The 23267-nt window shown below is 37.7% G+C and overlaps 1 protein-coding gene and 1 long non-coding RNA gene across 2 annotated transcripts in view; one reads left to right on the top strand and one right to left on the bottom strand.

The window, feature by feature from the left end:
* Positions 1 to 18611, top strand: part of cfap52 (cilia and flagella associated protein 52) — an 86467-nt gene extending 67856 nt beyond the window's left edge. Inside the window, exons 13-14 of the mRNA XM_043714591.2 lie at positions 4685 to 4796; positions 17177 to 18611. Of these exons, the coding sequence (XP_043570526.2) occupies positions 4685 to 4796; positions 17177 to 17352 (288 nt within the window). The 3' untranslated portion in view covers positions 17353 to 18611. The remainder of the gene's footprint in view (positions 1 to 4684; positions 4797 to 17176) is intronic.
* Positions 1464 to 22609, bottom strand: LOC148145304 (uncharacterized). The gene is made up of 2 exons (XR_015761455.1): positions 22454 to 22609; positions 1464 to 1732 (listed from the first exon to the last, which is right to left on the bottom strand). It is a non-coding gene; the product is annotated as an uncharacterized LOC148145304 (long non-coding RNA).
* Positions 22610 to 23267: the final 658 nt, after the last annotated feature.

Here is a 23267-nt window from a genome sequence, read left to right as displayed (position 1 = left end):
GTGTGATTGCTCTTCTGACTGGGTGCATCCTAACACCACTTGAACATAAGAACCTAATTTTTGTCAACCTCTTGTGGCCAACATTTCACCTCTCCTGAACTCTTACAGGTTGCTTAGGATGTACAGAATTTTATTGGAATGAGCACTGGTAACCAGCATTGAAAGGCTGCTGGAGGGACAGGAACCTAGCCCAGGCTCCATCTCAGGGCTGCTCACTTGCTCTCTTTTCACTCACTTATTCAGTTCTTACCTGCACACTTTGCAACATCCATGCTTTGCTTTGTCTGCCTTGCCATCCCATATTCATTTGTATGTTGGCACATTAGCCAAAGACAGAGGCTGTCAGTACTGCTCTACTGATGCTTTTTTGCACAGAAGCACACTGAGTCTGCTTATATCATGCTTGTCATTTGGGATCCTATATGTGAGGTGGAAGTACAGAGGTATTTTAATCAACAATCTAACACCTACATTATGTTTCAGCTGCGTAAGTGGCAAGAATCCTTCACATTTATTCAACTAAATGGAAAGTGGCTGGTGGCTAGTCCTCACTCCAGTCGAGGTTGGTGGGTGGGGTTGGGGGATGGTGGGGCATGCTGTCTGTCCAGGTGCCCTGGTGTCATGGGTACAGTCTGCACATGGTCCAGGACCTTAGCCATTGTCAGTCATCCGCTTGGGGCAGTCATGATCTGGGGTCTGTCCAACTGAGATCTGAGGTGTGGGCAATTGTGGATCCAGCTGTGTCAGCACCAGCACCAGCTGTCATGGGAACTACATAACATCAGTCAGGGAGCTACCAAGACAGTGGTCACTCATGTCTAGGGGCCGCTTGTCAAAATTGGTCTGAGTTCTAAGATAAATATAGTCCTGGGGTTTGTCCGTTGTTTATTATGGAGGGTGCAAGAGGGGTAATGTAGAGGCAGAGGAGAAGCTGGATATAACATTGTCTGAACAGGGATTTGTTCAAATGGAATGGTGCTGCGTGGTTAAATCTCAACACCTGTTCTGAGTGCAGTTTGTAAAGCCTAAATTGCTTTGGTTGCAGTCTTGTATTAGCATTTTCATATTCCAGAATCAGTGCATCTGACAATATCCAGCCAATTCCGCTGCCATCCCAGTTAGTGACCACCCCTCTGCTACATTTATCACTGAAGCAAGCTACACAATGATGAGGCACTTAAAGTTTGAGATTTAGAAGAGGCTCAAACTTTGTTGCTATATTCCTAGAAACATCATGGAAATTTTGATTTTTTTTTGTCTAGTAATGTTTATTGGCTTGTTGGCATATTTGGATCACTGAATATTTTGCACCACTACTCTGGCAGTGGGTGCTGCAAATGGCATTCATTGGTCTTGCCACTGTCCTCAAGACTGGCTGACTACACTGCTGAAAAACATTCATATTAGACTCAAAATGATAACTCTGTTTTCTCTTTGCAAACACTGCAGACCTCCTGAGTGTCTCCAACACTTTCTGTTTTTATTTCAGATTTCCGCAGCCTCAGTATTTTGCTTTTATTTGAAGAGTGTCATATCGGACTTGAAATGTTAACTTTATTTCACTCTCCAAGGTGCTGCTGGACTTGGTAAATGGCACAGCTGTTTTGTTCTTCTGTACTCCAAGATGCAGTCTGACCTGGTCTATATCTGTATCAGGAGGGTCTGCAGGTTCTTCTCCTTGAATTTACAGGCCCACCTCTTCAAAAAAAAATTCTCTTGACTGTGTTCATTTCTGTGTGTAGAAATGAAAATATTGTTAAGACAGTAAAATGGAAAGTATCAATACAGGCCTTTATTTTAAAAAAAAAATAGAGAAAGCCAAAAGAACTGCAGATGCTGTAAGTTGAAACGAAAGCAGAAATTGCTGTGAATAGAAATCAGAGTTCAAGTTTCTAGTCCAATGACCCTTCCTCAGAACTGAGAAAGAAAAAGCCTTCAGCTAATTAATTCAATATCTAAACCTCCCTGTAAAGGATGATTTTTTTTTTAACCCACATTTCTTCAATCCACGACCCAAATTTCCGACAAATTCCACTGGTTACAATCTTTTATTCTGCTTTTTCCATTCTGGCAGTCACATGAACTTCTATGGCAATGTCCGTATAAGTTCTCTTCAGCTAGATTTGCATAACTTTCACCATGCTTTCGAGGAAGTAGCTTACCTGTAACTCTGTAGATCGTTTAGCATTGCCAGAGAGTTCCTTTATCTGAAAGTTTACATATGACTTAGAGGTCATATCTTTTATCTTTTATAACTGAACAGAAATGCAAATTAAAATGTAGTTTGTTATTGTGTGATTTTCAAAAATTGGTGTCAGGTGGTTGCTGATTGAATTTTTTTTTTAACTTGAATCCTGTGTTTGAGAGTTTTGAAAACGTGGGTTTGATAGCTGTTGCTAAATACTATTGAACTATTATACATTTATTGCTATTAGTATGGAGTTATATTTAATAAGTATTCACATGGAATTGGACTGCATAATTAGAAGCTTTGAAACCAATTAATTTTGTGCATCAAACCAAAACCAATTGAACTGCTTTGACTTAGAAGAAAATTGAATATCCCTTGGCAACTGTATACTACAACAACTTGCATTGCATATGCCCATTAGCATAGTAAAATATCCCAAGGCACTTCACAGGAGAGTTATCAAACTTTGACACTGAACCACAGAAAGAATTATTAGGACAGAATATCAGAAACTTGGTCAAAATTCTTAAATGAGCCTTAGATTAAAGGGGAGACCTTTTAGAACGAAGATGAGGAGAAATTTCTTCAGCCAGAGAGTGGTGAATCTATGGAATTTATTGCCACAGAAGGCTGTGGAGGCCAGATCATTGAGTATATTCAAGACTGAGATAGATACGTTCTTCAGTTTCAAGGGTTACGGTGGAAGGCGGGAGAATGAGGTTGAGAAACTTGTCAGTCATGATTGAATGGTGGAACAGACTCAATGGACTGAATATCCTAATTTCTGCCTGTATGTTTTATGGTTTTACAGATGAAAAAAAATTAGCAAGACAGAGGGGTTTAGAAATGGAGGTTATGACCTAAGCAGCTGCAGACACTGTGGTCAAGGGAGGAGCAATTAAATTTTCTATATGAGACTCCTAGAATCCCTACAGCATGAAAGCAGGCTATTCAGTCCGTCAAGTCCACACTGACCCACCAAAGAGCATCCCACCAGACCCATCCCCTCACCGTATCTCTTAATCCTTCATTTCCCATGGTTAATCCATCTAACCTACACATCCCTGGATACTAAGTGGCCAATCCAACTCACCTGCACATCTTTGGTCTGTGGGAGGAAACCAGGACACCTGGAGGAAACCCAGGCAGACACTGGGAGAGTGTGTAAACTCCACACAGTCACCCCTACGTTGAATTGAACCCAGGTCCGTGGCACTGTGAGGCAGCAGTGCTAACCACTGAGCCACCATGCCATCCCAGAGGATACACACAAAACCAGATTTGCAGGAGCATAATTTTTTTTTCATTAGTTCACCTTATATATTTATTTGAGCATTCCTAATGACCTTTGAGAAGGCAGTCATCAATTACTGCCATCCACATGGTGTAGGTACATCCACATTGTTGTTAGAGAAAGAGTTCCTACTGTAAATACTCATGTAAAGGTCGCTCTCACGTAAATGTCAACCCATATTTTTGGTCAAAAAATCTTGTATTTTCCATATATCTCACATAAAAGTCCACCCTATTATATCACATTATAAACCTCTTACAAAGGAAGCAGTATGTTCCCATTAACCCACTTAAACAAAATCGCATTCATTCATGCCAGTAACTCTACTCATCACCTTTTGTTTACTATATTGCATCTCTATTCATTCATTCATTAATTCATTCACAACACTACTTAGCCCACTTGGTTTACTACAGCACGTTTTGATTCATTGATTCATTCAGACTGGTGCTAAGTCTATCAGTACTTATCGCACTTTTTTCACTATACATCCAAAAGTTAATATAGTTAAAAAGTTAGTCATATTAATTGTGCCACAATGTCTGAACAAATAGGGAGATATATTAGCTACATGTATCTTTAATTCTTTGACAAATTTGTTAATATTGTTGAGGTTCATTACATACGAGAGTAAATGGGAGGGAAACAGAAGTATTTGGCAGGAAAGTTCAAGATGCTTACACATTCAGAATTTAATAAATGTTTCATTTTAAGTGTGCCATTATACCAGGCTATTATGATGTTGAACAGTGTGAGTTTGCAGGATTTCAATGAATCTTTGACGTGTTACATTTTTGTCCCGGTATGTATAAATAAAATTTTCTACCAGTAATTCATTCTTGTTTCTCTTGCTTTTATCTGGTAATTACCTTTACTGTAATTCATTACCTGGGATTAGTTGAGCGATTAAATCGACTTCTGCATTGCAACCATTCTGGCCATGATTTTAGGAAGTAACTTGTTTTCATGGCCTAAGAGGTGGTCATTCCTGTCATAATGTTAAACAAATGACTGTTATCGGGAGAACTGGTAGAGAAGATAGTAAAACAATTCCTGATTTGTGGAAAAATGCCTTTCCATATGTATGGTGAGGAATTATTTCCGGTTTAAAGTACAACTATACTGAATTGATAGTTTTTATCGGCTTGAAATTGCTTTTCATTTCAGCAATGGAAGTACATTACAACTATTTATTTCAGATCGGTTATTGGGAAGTATATGATGGATCAGCTATCAGAGAACTGGATGGATCCTTATCTGGTTCTGTGAATGGAATGGACATTACAACCGATGGTAGTATCTTTGTTACAGGTAAGAAAAGTCTCAAGTGATGATTTGGCTGGAAATCTTAATTCTCTACAATTAGTGTGATCTCGAATTATTTATTGAAGTGCGGTCTCCTCTACATTGGGGAGACTGCACACCTCCTAGCAGAGCGCTTTACGGAACATCTCTGGGACACCCGCACCAATATACCACACCGCCCTGTGGCCCAACATTTCAACTCCCCCTCCCACTCAGCCGAGGAAATGGAGGTCCTGGGCCTCCTCCACCGCCGCTCCCTGGAGGAAGAACGCCTCATTTTCCGCCTCGGAACACTTCAACCCCAGGGCATTAATGTGGACTTCACCAGTTTCCTCATTTCCCCTTCCCCCACCTCACCCCAGTTCCAAACTTCCAGCTCAGCACTGTCCTCATGACTTGTCCTACCTGCCTATCTCCCTTTCCACCTATCCACTCCATCCTCCTCTCTGACCTATCATCTTCATCCCACCCCATTCACCCATTGTACTCTTTGCTACCTTCCTCCACCCTCCTCTCTGACCTATCACCTCCATCCCCACCCCCATTCACCTATTGTATCTATGCTACTTTCACCCCACCCCCACCCTCCTCTCATTTATCTCTCCACCCTGCAGGCACTCTGCCTCTATTCCTGATGAAGGGCTTTTGCCCGAAGCATCGATTTTCCTACTCCTCGGATGCTACCCAAACTGCTGTGCTTTTCCAGCACCATTCTATTCCAGAACCAAGGAGTGATGCAGACAGCATTAAACAAGTTCCCAAACAGTTTCTACAATTGCAAGAGCATTTATCAGTTTCCAGGAATGCAGCCTCGTGATAGAAAGAGGGAAGCATTGCCTTGCGCATGTGTTTACCTTCTCGGCCTTTTTTTTTAATGAACGGCCCGGTAAAGTGACGGGAATACCTGTACAGTAATGTAAAACACTTACTTTTGCAAATGGTTGTGTAACAACCCTTACCTAAAAAACATCTAGTTGTTGGTGCTTGAGCTGCTTGTGTTTCTTTGTTTTTGTCAGCGTTTTCACATGTTCTTCAGTACAGGTAAATTGAATACACTTACTACTTTGATGTAATGTTTTTGCGGGACCTTGAGATCATCTTCAGATAATCCGAAATTCGGATAATCGATATTCAGATAATCGAGGTTACTCTGTATTCTAATGAGAAATAATCTGTGTAAATGATAATACCAAATTGAAAGGAAAAGCATCTAAAACTGTGAAGATTAATGATTGGCCAGAAGATTAGATGTATTCTTGAAACCAGCAAAAAGGACAGCAAAAACATAACGAAGAGGGAAAATATAGAATGTATGGAAAAAGCACGCTAAAATATAAAAATAGATAATAAAAGCTTCTTGAGCTTCAAAAGGAAAAGCATTGGACCCTTAGAGAATGAGAATGGAGAATGAATAAGAAAATGGCAGGTAGTTTGATATTTCTCAAGAGTAGGAGAGATGAAAAGCATCCAAAGAGTAGTGGAGAATTGACAAACCTAAAGAAGTAAGTGGATTAGAACAATCATGATAACTAGAGCAAAGGCTAATGGCATTAAATGCTGACAGTTTGGAAAATTACAAATGTAACACCATGAGTGAACTAAGAAGGGACTCAAAGCAATGGGCCAGTTACTCTACCATCTGTCATTGAAAATATGCTATTCATTATGAAGGAGTTAGTAGCAGGACAGAAATTCAGAATGCAATCAGCAAAGACAAAGGGAAATTATGTTTGACAAATTTTATTGGAGTTCTTTCAAGTGTGTAGCAAACAGAACAGATAGAGGAGAACCAGTAGGATATTTGGATTTTCCAAAAGGTATTTGATAAGGTACCACAGACAAGATTACTGCAAAAGATTGGACTTCATCGTATTTGATGTCATATATTAGCATGGGTTAGGATTAGCTGACTAACAGGAAACAGGAGAAATAAGTCACTTTCAACATGGAAAACTGTAACTAGTGGAATGCCACAGATTTTAGTTGAACCCCTAGCTATTCATTACCTTTATTAATGACAAGGATATATGCTGTAGCCAAATTTACTGATAAGATAAAATAGGTAGGAAAGCAAGTTGAAAGGGGAATATGGAGCCTGAAAAGTGATATAATTACATTAAGTGAATGGACAAAATATTGACAGATTTTATGCAGTATGGAAGAACATGTGATTGTTCAAATTGACAGAGAAAATAGAAAGGCAGAATATTATTCAAAAGGAAGGAGTGTGTTGTACCAAGTATCTGAGTGCCCTTGTACAAGAATCTCAAAGTTTAGCAGGTAAAGCAAGTAATTGCAGAAGACATTGATCCAACCAAACTTTGAATCTTTTGTGCAATTTATGTTTCCTCATTTAATGAGGAAAATATAAAGGGATAAGTTCATAGAAATTCACTATGCTAAATCATACCTGGATGAAAGGGTTTACTTCTAAGGAAAGGTTGACCAGATTGACCCTATAGTCACTGAAGTTTAGAATATGAGAGGCAATCTTATTGAAACATATAAGATTCTGAGGAGCAAGGTTAAAGTAGATGTTGGGAGGATGTTTCTCCTGGTGGGGCAAGTTACAACTTAAGGCACAGTTTAAATTAAAGGATTTCTCATTAAAAAATGAGCTGAATAAGAAGTTGTTCTCTCAAAATGTTGTTAGTTTGTCGCTTTATCTTCTGCAGAGAGAGTAGAGGCTGCATGATTGAATACATGATAAGTTGGAGTTCAACAGACTTTTCATCATCTAGTTTAGGGTTATGGTTGTAAGCAGGAAAATGGATCTAAGGGCACAGTCAGATCAGTCACAATCTTACTGAACTGCATCACAGACTGCAGGGGATAAATGATCTAATCTGCTCCTATTTCATATGTTTTTATTATGTATAAATTGTTCATGTTTCACTTGTGTTGTGATAAGCAATCTGTCCATGGATTTTCCACAATGCTTTAGGTTTGCTTCAACGTATTTAATCTTGTTTATTTTACACAAAAGCTACTTAACATCCTTACAGATAGAAATCTTTTTCATTCTATTGAACAAATTGCTTTCTGGTCTGCAATTGAACTGTTTATCAAGCTGTGTGGTATACAGCATACACATGATATCAGTTCAAACTACTTGCTATAGTAATACCAACAGCAGGAATTAATTGATAAGAAAATATCAAATTCATGTAGAAACATTATACAGAGTAAGTTGCACTGTTTTGGAATCTATGAGGAAGAATATTTAAATGTGAGTGCTTTAGCAGCTGCACAGAGCCACAACATTTAAATAAACTATTTTCTTAAGGGACTCTCATTGCATTCAAAGAGCGACAAGGCATTTTTATATAGTTTGTTAAGATTGGATATTTTACAATATTGTTATGTTTTGGGACTGTTCTTTTTAAGTTACCAAGGAATAGTGAAGGGATTAAACTTGCTCTGAAATTTACTCAACAATAAACTGCTGACTTGATTGTTCTCATTAAAAGTGGCTGAGGTTGAGGGAGAGGGCAGGGGCTGGTGATGTGTCCAGTTCATTTACTTGGAAGAAGGTCCAAGATTTCAAACCAATCGGAAGTAAAAATGGGCTGCCTGACGTTAAAGTCTTCGATACAAATTTTTGCAGAATTGAGCTGACTTCAGAATCATTTAAAAATAGCAGGTGGGAGCTGTTTCCTTTGCCCGGCATTGGCTGTTTTTGCTATGTAGGATAAGAGTGCAGGTAACGAGACCCCCCCCCTTAACTCCAGTCTGGGATGGCTCTCTTTCAGAGGTAGGCATCTTATACGTCTGCACAATCTATTTGTGGAGTCAGGCCAGTTTCTGCATGACTTGTGGCTCACAGCCCCTCCAAACAGTCATAACCTAAAGTCTGGCCTTGAGAATCTTATGAAAGATAAGTTTAAATATTCCCACTCTTTCATGTCCCCTATTCTACCTCAATGGCCCTTCCTTGTCTTTTATGTCCAGAATGCACTCACTGTGCCCTTCATGCCTTCACACTAATAGCATTTACTGTAGAGTCTGGACTTACCTAGCAGCAGTGGGTTTTGTTATGTGTATGAGATGTTTTGCAGTTAACTTGTTATTCTTTCTGGAGACATGATTTTAAACCAGTATGTGTCAGAGAGCAAGTGACTGCAGTCCTACTGGAGTGATAATGTGTGTTTGTAGTGTAAGTGTTTTACAATTAGAAAGAATAAATATTAATAGAGATTAGCTGGCCTTTGGTTTAGAAGAATCAAGAATTATTTTCTTGTTTTGCTGAGGAAATTTCTATGCATTTGGACAGCTTTTATTTCAATTATCAGAAGACCAGCCTGGGGTTAGACTAAAACAGTTTCTCTTGTAGAAAGGAGTCATTCAGAATGGTTCAGAAATTGTTTACTTCAGTCGTTTTGGAAATTCCAGACCAGAAATGTTTGTTTGAACCCTGAAAAAGAGTGAAGCTTACAAAGCCTAAGGCCAGTTGGGTGAACAAGCAAGGAAAAGGAAATAAGTTTTTAGGACCAGGAATTTGTGCAAACAGTTAAGTTAAATCTGTGGATGTGATAGAAAGCAGAATCTTTGCATATTGTAAAGTAATGATGTTAGGGTAGATGGGATTTTATTTTTCTGCGTGTTTTGAAATCTTTCAAGTTTTGTTATAGAAAATAGTTCGTTTGATTCTAATTTATTTTGTGCAATAAGCTTCTGTTTTATTGTCAAAACCAAATCTATTGCATTGCATACTTGCATTTCGGTATAAGACGACTATATCACTACTATATCGGTCTGAAATCTGACTTATCCAGTACTAATAGCAGCTGGATCATAACAAAGTAACTAGGAAAAGCCTTCAATTCAGAATCTTTGTTGAAATAAAACTGCTGTTCCTACAACTCTATAAAACTTTACAGCTTAATCATCAAGATAATGTTTTCAAGGAGTTTTAGAGAAAAATTAACCGCATAAGAATAGAAGTCCTTTCAAAGATTTCTCATTAATTATGGTTGAGGAAGTGGGTTTCCTACAACAGCACTATTCTGGAATGGTATAAAATTACTCACAGCAACTTCTGCATTTCTGTCATATTCTATGCAGGTAGGGATGTCAGAAGTTGCTGTCTATTTCAGTGGAGTAAGGATGGCTTAGTACTAATATTTTTGTCAACCTAACCACCATAAAATTTGAGTGTTCTTAAAACCTAACCATCATAATTCTGTATTGATTCTTACAAATGGAGGCCAACTTGTAATGTTTTATTTAAATTACATTATTTTAAAAGAAATAGTACATACACATTTGCACTTGATTGTCTTTCATTTTAAAGAATCCTTCATTTGGTCATCCTTCTCCAAGTCCATAGAGTATCACTGTCTGTTTAGAAGTACAAACAGATGTCATATACCCAGGCTTGTGCCTACCTGCTTTGGCACCTGCTTTGATAGATATAAAAGAACAGCCAAGATGATTCACCATTCTATTTTTAGCTTCCACCTTGTTTGAAGGCAGCTAATCTTTGCTCTGCACATTCACTGATAGCATGAATGAAAACTGAAACTCTCATCCAGGGAATTCCAAATATATTTGCTACTCAGTGGCACAGTTTGGAGTTGCATTACTGTGATTATTACAATGTATATTCTAATCTAATTATTGTACAAGTAGCATGCTGCTGAAAGAGTATTAAAGTGTCCCCGAAACAGACCAGATGGTCCAACAATGGGAAAACTTAGGTCCAAGATGAATAAGCAGTTCTACTTAGTAATGCTCAGCTAAATTACTCTAAATAATGCTCATTTGAATCTGCTAATACAGTGTACGCTTTGTAAATTGTTATCACAGTACAAGTATAATTTTCATTCTGTATCATATTTTGTGTTGTCATGTAAGAAGGTCTAAAGGGTTACCTGACCCGAGTGGAATAAGGCAACAGGAGATAGATATATTAAATAGGCGCCAATTTGGTGTTAATTCATTGATTACTAGCACCCCATATTTAATCACTGGGGTGTGAGTTGTAAGGAGTGTGGTTCCTTTGCAATGCCTTTCAAGAGAAGTGGGCACTGCAGGGGATGTAGTACCTTATCTCCCCTTCCAATTCAATTTTGATTTAGCCCCTTCCCCCTCTTTTTACCTCTCCCTCACCTTTAATGGTTTACATCGTCCTTACTGAGCTTTGCACGTAAAGTATTCAAACTGGTAATTTCCTGGAAGGAAGCAAAAAAGCCGTGGGTGATTTGGTGATGGAAAAGAAATCCGTTTAGTTGTGAGTGATAACCCTTCTGGATATAAAAGAGAAATAAGTTAACAGAAATAAAGCTCCCATTAGAAATGTAGACTTGGACTCTGTTAAAAATATTTATCTCATGCCATAAGATCCGCAGGTATTGGGACAGAATAGCGAATACCTTGACAGAGATCTTGGGTATGGAGATTAGATTGGATCCAGTGACTCAACTTTTGGACTTTTCAGACTTTCCCTCCCTGAATGTGCACAGGAGCAAACTATTTTCCATTCTCTCCTTTTGTGCAAGGAAAAATATTCTAGTGAATTGGGCAGCTGAAGGCCCTCCAGGACTTTCAAACTGGCACAGGTTAATCATGGAATATATTCCCCCTTGACTTCCTTTACAAATATGGTGCACCAAAAAACTGAATTATTCTATAAAACATGGCAGCCCTTTTTGAACTATATCGACACAACTATTTCGGCCATATTGTCCAGGGCTGAGGTCGTGGTTCTGGCTGGTCTGGGGGCCCGCGGGAGGAGGAATCCTGTATAAATACGGGTTTCATTATGACTTGATGTAAATCTATTTTGAGCATGTAATTAGTTATTTAATTATTTTGTTGTTTATTGCTAGTAATATATGATATCCTATTTTATGTTTTGGTTGTTTGTAGGATAGATCAGTAGTTAGTTAGTTGGGTTTTTCACTTTTTGTTTGTCGTCTCCGTTATTATTTAATTTTTTTTTTCTTATTTATTTAATCTTATATTGGTGTTTATACTTGCTCGTATTACTTTTGTAATTTTGTAAAACAAATCTTTAAAAACATTTTTTTTTCAATAAAAATATCTATAAAAAAAATTTATCTGCTAGTGTATAATAATGGTAGCAGAGGATGGTTGAGCCAAAATGTAAAGTTTTGATGTACGATTACCCATCCTGTTTTCTGAAAGTGAGCTTCATGAACAGTGGAAGATTGTAGTAACTATGTGGACCTAAGTGATTTCTTTACCAAAGAGGAAACAGTATGTGGTAGAAGCAGGATAAGAAGCAAGATTTTATTTTCAGAATTTGACCCTGATAATTTGAACATTGTTAAATTGTATCCATTAAAGTTAATAATAATATGATTTATTGGCTGTTTATGAAGTGTGGTCAGACTTGATAAATTTTAGAGAAAATGAGGATAGTACCTCAGGAAACATAAGTACTGGGAATCTATAGTCTGTACAACGAGGGAATTTCCAACTGAAATTTATGTAATTGCCTTGGCAATTAAGCTATTGGACTGTGCCAAAGTATCAAGTCTGAACAGACTTCTACTTTTGATGAGAGTTAGATTTGGCAAATATTGGAAGCACTTTTTAAAAAATTCCTAGGAAAACATTCCTTTCCAGTATTGTTTCATAGTACAAAGGTGGCAATCAGTGATATCATAGAAAATGGACACAACATTAACAAATTCTTGAGGCCATCTAGTTACAAATCACATGCAACAGTATGAAAAGAGAGCTGTAATTAAGAATAATAAGGACAGGAATGTATTGATTTAATTTTGAGAAGTGGAACAATATTTGGGATTTACAGTAAGACTGTGAACCCTGATCAAGCTGAGTGTAGTCATTCAAAGCTTCAGGTATGGTTCGAAGCACCATTGTGCCATGAACTGTTCCATGTGGTATCATAGAGCACTTGAACTTAAACGTGAAATAGAAGATTTGGAGGAAGAAGATTGAGATATGGATCAAACAGAAAGCATTGTATTGGTCACAAGAATTTCACCTCATTGATTGCAGAGTCTTACAATTGTGTAGTTTTAAACAGTGGATACACATTTCAGTGTGTGGAATAGACTGGCTAAATTGCTATCAAGTCTAGGTAATAAGAATCACGACAAAGCTAAAGAATTTAAGAGTTCCACTAGTTTCAGATTTGGGAATGACATCTTGTTAAATAGTCATAATCAATGTAAAAATTACATTGGCAATTTGCTTATCTGTCCTCCAAAGGAATAAATAAGTTTAATAAAGGATGGGGGAGTACAATAAGCTCATAGAGGTAAGTGGTAGATGTGAGAATTGTAAGAAATACTGAACAGCACCATCCAAGCCGTTAATAAATCTGACCTTTCCAAGAGATTTCAATGAGGTAGTAGCCATAGATTTAAAGGCATGAAATAAAGAAATGTTACATATTGTGGATTTGGCAGCCATATTTTGTCAGTTAACAATAATACATAACAAAGATAAGAAAATAATCTTAGATATGGTAACGAAAATGTGGCTAGAATTGGACTTGAACCAACAGCAAAATTTCTCACTGATAGTGGAGGGAATTTGCTATAATCAAATAGTGATGTGGGTGAATGTGAACATAATAGTTATAAATATAACAGCAGAATACACTGGGTATATAAAGAAACAGTGGAACAATTACATAGAACATAGAAAAATACAGCGCAGTACAGCCCTTTGGCCCTCGATGTTGCGCCGATCCAAGCCCACGTAACCTACACTAGTCCACTATCCTCCATATGCCTATCCAAAGCCTGTTTAAATGCCCATAAAGAGGGAGAGTCCACCACTGCTACTGCAAGGGCATTCCATGAACTCACGACTCGCTGAGTAAAGAATCTACCCCTAACATCTGTCCTATACCTACCACCCCTTAATTTAAAGCTATGCCCCCTCGTAATAGCTGACTCCATATGTGGAAAAAGGTTCTCATGGTCAACCCTATCTAAACCCCTAATCATCTTGTACACCTCTATCAAGTCACCCCAAACCTTCTTTTCTCCAATGAAAACAGCCCCAAGTGCCTCAGCCTTTCCTCATACGATCTTCCTACCATACCAGGCAACATCCTGGTAAACCTCCTCTGCATCCGTTCCAGTGCCTCCACATCCTTCCTATAGTATGGCGACCAAAACTGCACACAATACTCCAGATGCGGCCGCACCAGAGTCTTATACAACTGCAACATGACCTCAGGGCTCCGGAACTCAATTCCTCTACCAATAAAAGCCAGTACGCCATATGCCTTCTTCACCGCACTATTTACCTGGGTGGCAACTTTCAGAGATCTGTGTACATGGACACCAAGATCCCTCTGCTCATCCACACTACCAAGTATCCGACCATTAGCCCAGTACCCCATCTTTTTGTTACTCTTACCAAAGTGAATCACCTCACACTTACCTACATTGAACTCCATTTGCCACCTTTCTGCCCAGTTCTGCAACTTATCTATATCCCGCTGTAACTTGACACATCCTTCCTCACTGTCAATAACTCCACCGACTTTTGTATCATCCGCAAACTTGCTCACCCAACCTTCTAACCCCTCCTCCAGGTCATTTATAAAAATGACAAACAGCAATGGTCCCAAAACAGATCCTTGCGGAACACCGCTAGTAACTGCACTCCAAGATGAACCTTTACCATCAACTACTACCCTCTGTCTTCTTCCAGCCAGCCAATTCCTAATCCAAGCCTCCAACACACCCTCAATGCCATACCTCCATATTTTTTGCAGTAGCCTACCATGGGGAACCTTATCAAATGCCTTACTAAAATCCATATACACCACATCTACCGCTTTACCCTCGTCTACCTCCTTTGTCACCTTCTCAAAGAATTCAATAAAATTTGTGAGGCACGACCTGCCCTTCACAAAACCATGCTGACTATCCTTGATCACATTATTCCTATCCAGATGTTCATAAATCCTATCCCTTACAATTCTCTCTAAGACTTTGCCCACAACAGAAGTGAGACTCACCGGCCTATAGTTACTAGGGTTATCCCTACTCCCCTTCTTGAGCAAGGGAACCACATTTGCTATCCTACAGTCTTCTGGCATTATTCCTGTAGACAACAAGGACATAAAAATCAAGGCCAATGGCTCTGCAATCTCCTCCCTTGCTTCCCAGAGAATCCTAGGATAAATGCCATCAGGCCCAGGGGACTTATCTATTTTCACCCTTTCCAGAATTTCCAACACCTCTTCCCTATACCTCAAAGCCGTCCATTCTAATTAATTGTGACTCAATATTCACATCGGCAACAATGTCCTGTTCCTGAGTGAATGCTGACAAAAAATATTCATTCAGTGTCTCCCCAATCTCTTCAGCCTCCACAGGCAACTTCCCACTACTACCCTTGACAGGACCTATTCCTACCCTAGTCATTCTTTTATTCCAGACATATCTATAGAAAGCCTTAGGGTTTTCCCTAATCCTACCAACTAAGGACTTTTCATTGATGAAATGATTCATAAATTTTGAGCAGAAAAGCCAAAGTGTAAATTATCACCTGCAGTAATGTGGGCTAGTCAAGCTAAGAATTCATTGCAAATGGTTGAAGGATATAGTTCTTATCAGTTACTTTTTAGTAGGAATCCTACAGTTCCATTAATAACAATAATGCTCATTCATTCTCCCCCCACTGACTCCCTCAGTTTAGGAAGGGGCTACAATTAGTTCTACTTTTTTTTGGAATATTTGGATGCACTGCATGCAGGCAGAAAGATTAAATTAAAGCCAAAGTTTCAGAATGACTTCCGTGAGCCTTAAGGAATAAAGTAAGGCCTTTAGAAATCAGTTGCAATCATGGAGACATACTTTACTGTTTGAGAAATAGGCTTAAAGAATGAAGAGGCCCTGGCAAGTTATTAATAAAGATGAAGGAGTAATAATTGTATAGTGGTGGAACCAAATTGTTTGTGTAAACCTTTCAAGGTAGTTTGCAATGGATTAGAAATTTCTGAAGGAAAGATTATGAAGGGCTTATATAAAAAACAAGAAGCTGGGTAACCCTCATACCCAAATGTTACACACCTGTGAAGAACAAACTGCCATAGCTGACAGTATGTCTGTTAATGCACAAATCAGTTATGTTGATCAATGTAAGGCCATTGGTTTCAAAGGGCAAATCCCAAAAGTTGGTACTAAGTTCAAGTATTTACCAGAATGACTACTCAGTTGGATAATTGAGAGTATTATAAGTACAGCGGGGAATCCACTAGAAAATATAAAAACTTAAATGTATAGGAAGAAGGGTAGGAGGATGAATTACCACATGGGAAGGTAAGAAAATGTAGTATAAGCTCACACAATGGGTCTGGGAGTGCATATGCCCCTAGAACTAGATCACACACTATTAAAAGGAATCATATTCAGAGAAAGAAGGTTAAACAGGAACAGTCCGGATAGGAGGTCAAATGTATAGGTCAAATGAGGAATACCATTAGGAGCAGAACTCCATTTCATCAGGAAGCTTTGGTGTCCATGAACAAACTAGAATGCAAGTTAATGAAAGATGCCAAACAACAAGAATTACAAAGTTGGAGTGAATTGGGGCTTACAGAGAAGTGCTGAATAGAGGTCAACCAGCCCAAAGCTTAGGTAGAAATACATGGAAAAGGTGTTTTCTGATGGGACTTATAAGGTTAAAGCAAAGCTAGTGATACAATATTTTAAACAAGAACCAAGGAACAAAGGTATAATAGTAGATTCACTGATGGCAGGAAAAGTAAGTTTGAAAATGTTCTTGGCTGTGTTAGCAACAAATGCTTGAGAGCGTATGTCAATTGATATTGAAGCTGCATTTCTGTAGGGAACTCATCTCAAGAGCAAAGTAATTCCTCCTGTTCAAAGAATCCTCATTCCCCTTGCAGTGTCTACATTCTGGAAGTTAAATCTGTATACGGCCTAAATGATAGCCCTAGACATTTTCTTTCAAGTAGGGGGAGCTTTCAGGAATTTTTACGATGCACATAGATAATTTTTATGGTATGAGCAGTGAATTTGAAGTTTTCTCAGAAACGGACTTAAAATTGGAAGTCAGGCGCTTGGATCCTTTAAATACTTTGGGTTGAGAATCAGACAGAATGGAAGCTGATACCTTGTACGTTGATTTAATTTTAAGAAATGGAATCTCATCAACCAAAGATCTGAAATGAAGCCCAAGACTAAGTGGAACAAGGAAGTCAATGGTCGATAAATTAATTAAGGGTTATTTGTGTGAAAATTGGTTGTATAAATATGGGGAACTAGTAATCCGATGTTTTTTGTAGAGTTTGTTAAACTAAAATAAATTCTCGCTACAAGTATGGATCATGACTCTGTTGAAAAACATTTGGCTTCTAGTGTATAGCATTTTATATACTTGAATTTTGTTTTGTAAATCAGGAGGTGAAGATAAATTGATTAAATTTTGGGGATACAATGAAGGTGAAGTTACACATATTGGAATAGGTCACAGTGGAACCATCAACCGTATTAAGATCTCTCCATCCGCGAAACACATTATCAGTGTGAGTTCAGATGGAGCTATTCTGCGATGGAAATATCCTTATGCAAACTAATCTACAGCACACTTTGTTGACATACAACAGTATTGGTTTAGAATTTCACCTTTGGCTTAAAGGTTCAGACAGTCAGTGATGAATTTTGACGATATCTGCTTTGAATTTCATAAAAATACACCTCCGTAATGTCCATACTGTTCTTATGTTTCTCAAGAACCCCCTTGAGGAATTAATCAAAATTCTGTGCCTTTATTTCTTGAATTTGAATTTAAGTAATTTAGGAGAAATTCTGTTCCCCAAAGGTGTAAGTATAAAAGACTTGAAGATTGAATATATTAAATATTTTATGGTTCTGTGCAAATTGAAGTTAAATTAATGTATCTACTTTCATAATTTTTAATTGTGCACTACTATAAAAATTGTTTTTCATGCTGTTATGCATTATCTTTTTAGTACCACTTTAACATGTTTCTATTTCAATGTACTTTTGATATTGAATGATTCATGATTTTTAATTACATTGTAGCTTTGCATGAGAAATAAATTTGACGGCATTGCATCTAGTTCTCTTTAAAGAATAACATTTTTTAAACTGAGTTGTATACTGGTGGAAAAGGTTTTCCTGCATACTAATTGTAATAAAACCTAAAACAGTTTTAAAGAAGGGGCTTATGACTTTCTTACATATGGTGCAGAAAGGAATATATCCTTAGAGTTATTGCTTTCTTACAGTCTCCATGAGGAATGGAGCAAAGATTTGAAGAAAACGGCTAATAAACTAATTTCTAATGGAGTACAGTATCAGGCTGCATTGATTTGTGACCTGCAGATGTCCATTACTTAAAATGATTTCATTCATTCTCTTGAACCTCTTATCCAAGGTGAACTGGATAGACACATAATTCGAGATGGATCAATTGTACGAGCACTCAAAAATAACAAGATAGCAACATGCAAGGATGGGAAAAGAAATATAAAAGATCAGTTGCAAGAATTGGAATCCATATATAAAGTCAAAATTGTAACTTATAGTGCATTGTCATTTTCCCACAGTAAATAATGGCAGATGTTTAATCAATAAACATCTTTGGGCAATTCATGGCCCAAAGCTAGGTCCCAACATCAATTACTGAATCTTCTGAGAAAGTACCTTAACATTTATTACTTGCACTGAACAGTTTGAAGTTTACTTCTTAAAAAATGTAGTGGTTACTTAGCTTGTGAGGACACACCAACATTTCTCATTTAGAAATGTCTCTTTTAGAAATTTCATGATGTGGAGATGCCAGTGTTGGAATGGGGTGAACAAAGTTAAAAATCACACAACCACCAGGTTATAGACCATCAGGATTATTTGGAAGCACTAGCTTTTGGAGCACTAGATAGCTGCCTCATGAAGAAGCAGCGCTCCGAAAGCTAGTGCTTTCACATAAACCTGTTGGACTATAACCTGGTGTTGTGTGATTTTTAACTCAAATTTCAGACAGTGCATAACATTTCAGTAAGGACTGACAGAAATTGTCTGTCTTTTAAAGAGCCACTGAAAGAAATACCCATAATGAACTCAGGAACTTTAGGCTAATTCATATTATGGCAAGTACTGAACAGTGTAAATGATTTAAAAATATTTGCATTGACTTGATTTTTAACGTTTTACCATATGCTAAAGGAATAGGAATGATAAAAGCAAGGAAAAGCTCTCCTGGTTGTCTTAAATGAACATCATTGACCTTTTGAATGTGAAATTTTTATCTGTCAAGTAAGATCAGTTTTGATATGTATACCTTTTAGATCCCTCGCTATTTTGTTTTTATTTTTGTTTTCTACTTTTATCAATTTGTTTGGGAGTTGTGAACTAGGAACGTGAGCTAAAGATGCCTTTTGGACTCTGGGTCACAGCTTGAACTAAAAGGAGAAAACAGACCAAACAAGATTTTGTTTATTTGTGAGGTTAGGTCTGGAAGTTAATTGCAGGTTGGTTCCTGATTAAAAGTTTCTGTAGACGCTTTGTCACCAGGGAAGAGCATTCTGTTTAAACAGACAGCAGACGTTGGCTATTAACAAGGTTGGTACCTGGGAATTGGTTCCAGCGAGTCTGGAAAAGACCTTATGCTTAAGCAGATGGCAGATGTTGAATGATAATTGGAACCTCTAGAGGAGATGGTGAGTCTGTTAGGGAGTGGTCATAGTTTGAATTATATTTTGGACTGTATTTCTGTGAGAAGAAATCTGATTGTTGATGCTAAAGCACGAAGATTTGAAAACTTCCTACCTCACCTCTAATGAGCAAGTCAATAGAAACTCAATAGAAAATAGAGTTATAAACATTGGTGCATTTACCTAAGTAGGAGAAAGTGAGGACTGCAGATGCTGGAGATCAGAGTCGCGAGTGTGGTGCTGGAAAAACACAGCCGGTCAGGCAGCATCCGAGGAGCAGCAGAATTGACGTTTCGGGCATAAGCCCTTCATCAAGAATCAGTCTGAGTCTGAGTATAATATTGGGAATCTTAAATTTCTGCAGTATGTTTTGTGTTCTCTTGTAAGAATATGATATTCTTTAATGGGAAATAGTACACTTTTATGTGGAAAAATATCTTTGAAGAAGCTATTGTAAAATCTATTTTACATTATTGTAAAAGTTGAAAGGTCATGAGAGCATTATGTAGCAGCACTATCTTGTACATTTTTCTTTCCATTCCTCAGCATGTGTTTTTACTGCCTTTATCTAAGTGATCTGTAAATATGACCCTGTATGACATCTTCAGAAAATCAACCTAGAAACCGTCATCTATGCCTATGGGACAACACACCATGAAAAGTACTGAAATAATCTGGCCAGTTTTGTTGTATTTTATTTTTTGTCCCTTAGCTGTTTGTTTTGTCTGTCATTCTTTTGTGTGAATGGGGCTGGAAACAAAAAATTTGGGTTTTAGTACATTACATTGCTGTTTAGTTTTGCTCTACTGAAGTTATTGTGTTGTTAATAAAAGACTGAGTCTCTTGTTTAAGATGCAAACCAGTGTCTGGTATTGATTATTTACAGTCTGAGATTTATTATCCTTTAGGAACCATTGAGGTTAATTTTGAGAGTCTTTAAAGGTTTTAATTTTACCGTGTTACAAATACAGAAGTGGAAAGGCTGATTCAATTCGGCCCTCTGTTGCAGTATTATAATAACAAACATAAAGTACAGTTGATGCTTTTTGTATTCTCAAAGTATTTTGATTCTTTTGCACCTTTTGAAAAATGTACACTTTTTTTAAATGTCTGATATGGTATTATTGAGCTGTGATTTCCATAGCTAACACATCATTCTGACTTGAACTATATTTGCATTCCTTCATTGTCACCAGGTCAAAACCCTGGAACTTCTTTCTGAAAAGCTTTGTAGGTGTTCCCACATCTAAAAGACTGCAGTGGTTCAAGAAAACCGCTTACACTCTAAGGAATTGGGATGGGCATTAAATGCAGGTATAGCCAAATATGCCCACATTCTAGTAACAAGTTTTCAAAAAAGACTATCCCATAACCTTAGAGTATTTCACATGTTCGTGTCACTGCACAACCAACTTCTTTATCACATTTATTTATTGAATTCAATCCAAAGGTAGTGTAATGAAGTAATATTTAATAAGAACAGAAATGACCATTCATATTGTATTAAAGGATCTTTGGGTTATTGGGGCATACTTAAGTTTTAATTGTAAGATGCTCAGACTTAGATGGGCTGTTTTTATCAAGAGACATCTTGTCACAAGAAAGGTTCTGATTTATTTCAGTAATTGCTGAGGTGGAGTTTAATTTAGCAACATGGTCAGCATTCTATGATATTTCAATGGTGTGAGAGCATAGTTTAAGCTTCAATGATTAAATGCATCATTTCACAACTGTGGTTCCAGGGCTTCCTTATTAATTCATATGAATTCAGTGTAAATGCAAAAGTTGTAAAGAAGACATTCATATAATGAGCAAAAATATTTTCGTTACTTGCTTAATAAACAATATGCAATTAGGTCTGTTGGTGAATTTGTTAATAGGCAAGCCAACAAGGGCACCTAAATTGCAATTCTAATGAGGGAACTTGTTTCTGACCTATAAAGCCAATTACTACTGCAATCTGTTACCAGTGAGAATGTTTCAGTTCATTGGTTCAACCAATAACAAACTCTAGTAGTTTGGGAGCACTATAAGAACTTGAATGTCTCTTTGCTTCATTTATACAGACATAAGTATTTTATAAGGAGCACTAGTATTTGACTTGGGAGAAATTTCAGATGAAATATGAAAGTCTGATTAGCACAACTAAATACAGGTAATTTGTTTTTCTGACTCAGTATGGGACTAATTCTAGTCTTACAGTAAGGGAATCAAATTACAAACCTTTCCATTGTCTATTGAGCAGCTCACACTCTAGATGTGAGTCTTCACAAAAAGTAACTATGGACAGAGCCATTTAGTGGAGTGAATGATATGAGCTATAGTAAGAAATCTGGAAGAATCGCTTGAGAACTCAATGTTGGGAGCAACCAAGTTCCAGGTTTCAAAACGCGATTCTTGCTGGCAAGCTGTGAGATGCTAGTTAATGGGAACATTACTTGTTAATAGCTTCATTATTACTGCATATCACCTCATTAATATTTACCTTCCTATTCTATACCACCAAAACCAGACTTTGACAGTTCCCAACATGAATGTCTGAGCAGATACCTGGCAACTCCAGTTCCAGTGTTCTCTCCCTTTTGTCTTGTGTGTGCACCCTCTATCCCTTCTTAGCTCGCTGCTTTCACGTCCAGGTTGCCATCTTGGACATCCAACAACACTTTCTCAGGGTATGCTTGAGGACAGCAGTCGCATGTATTGCTGTTCCACAAAAGCTGGCATCCCACACCTGCCAGCCTCTTATGGCACCTCTCCGATCAATTTCAGGACATTTCTGCACTTCAGAGTTGCAGCTTGGGGTGCACCAGCAACCAGAGTTGTAATGCTGCTGCAAGGAAACTTTGTGTGCAGGGACAGCACACAGTGCACTGACATATCAGGGCTAGTCATTTGCTATGTTAGTGCACACGCACTTTAACATCCCTGCCTTGCCTTCCCCCACTTTTTTGTGCTTTTCCCCTTCAGTCAAAGATACCAGGCTCACAGTACTCAGTCTTACCTTTCTTTTTTAACACCAGCACAAAGCCCATAAGCATGTCAAGGTTGACAGCAGTTCTCAGTCACAGGGAGACAGTCTCCAATCAGGGGGTCCCAGCACTATAAGTCAAGGGCAGACTCCGACACCAGTGCAGAGAGTGATTGAAGCGGGTTAGCATCAAACACTGTAGGGGTAAGATAGGTAATTAATGAGGTGAATTTAGAATGATATGGCAAGAAATTTCACTAAGCGCCATAGAAAGAAACTCTCAATGAGATTTGATAAAATTGACACTTAGTCAAAATATGAAAGATTCAGCCCTAAGATTTTGTGGCTTGGTTTAATACAGAGCAAGTCATGGTTGTAGATTCCTTTGACTATTGAAACTTAACAAAATACTGACGGTATAATAATGTTGAGATTTAGACACCACATTCTGACAGTAATATGCAATATTTTATACACAAACAAGCAGGATTCCTTGATACAAGGTTAATTAGTAAAGAATGCCCTCATCTGATAACCTCCTCATAGCCAATCTTCATATGTGATATCTTGTGGAGTAAGTTTTATGAGGAGAATTCAGAGCTTTGATTAGTATGAATACATATTAAACATTCAAATTAATATGTCCAATTCATGGTGTTCTCTATTCCTAGTTTTGCGAAACCATGTATCTTCTGGCATACTGGAACACTGATACAAAGTCTGTCTTGATTGTGAGAGGCAGTTATGAACTATTCAGCTCTCTTTAGTACTTACTTGTACTTATTCAGAAAACACAATGAATATTTAATGGGATTTCAGTACAACCTGTAATTTGCAACATTTACTG

Source organism: Chiloscyllium plagiosum, unplaced genomic scaffold (genome assembly GCF_037043375.1).
Source record: "Chiloscyllium plagiosum isolate Xiang-an unplaced genomic scaffold, Cpla_swu_hap1 HiC_scaffold_25, whole genome shotgun sequence".
NCBI classification, from domain to species: domain Eukaryota; kingdom Metazoa; phylum Chordata; class Chondrichthyes; order Orectolobiformes; family Hemiscylliidae; genus Chiloscyllium; species Chiloscyllium plagiosum.
The sequence above is the reverse complement of the archived record's forward strand: the minus strand, read 5'-3'. Positions and strand labels throughout refer to the sequence as shown.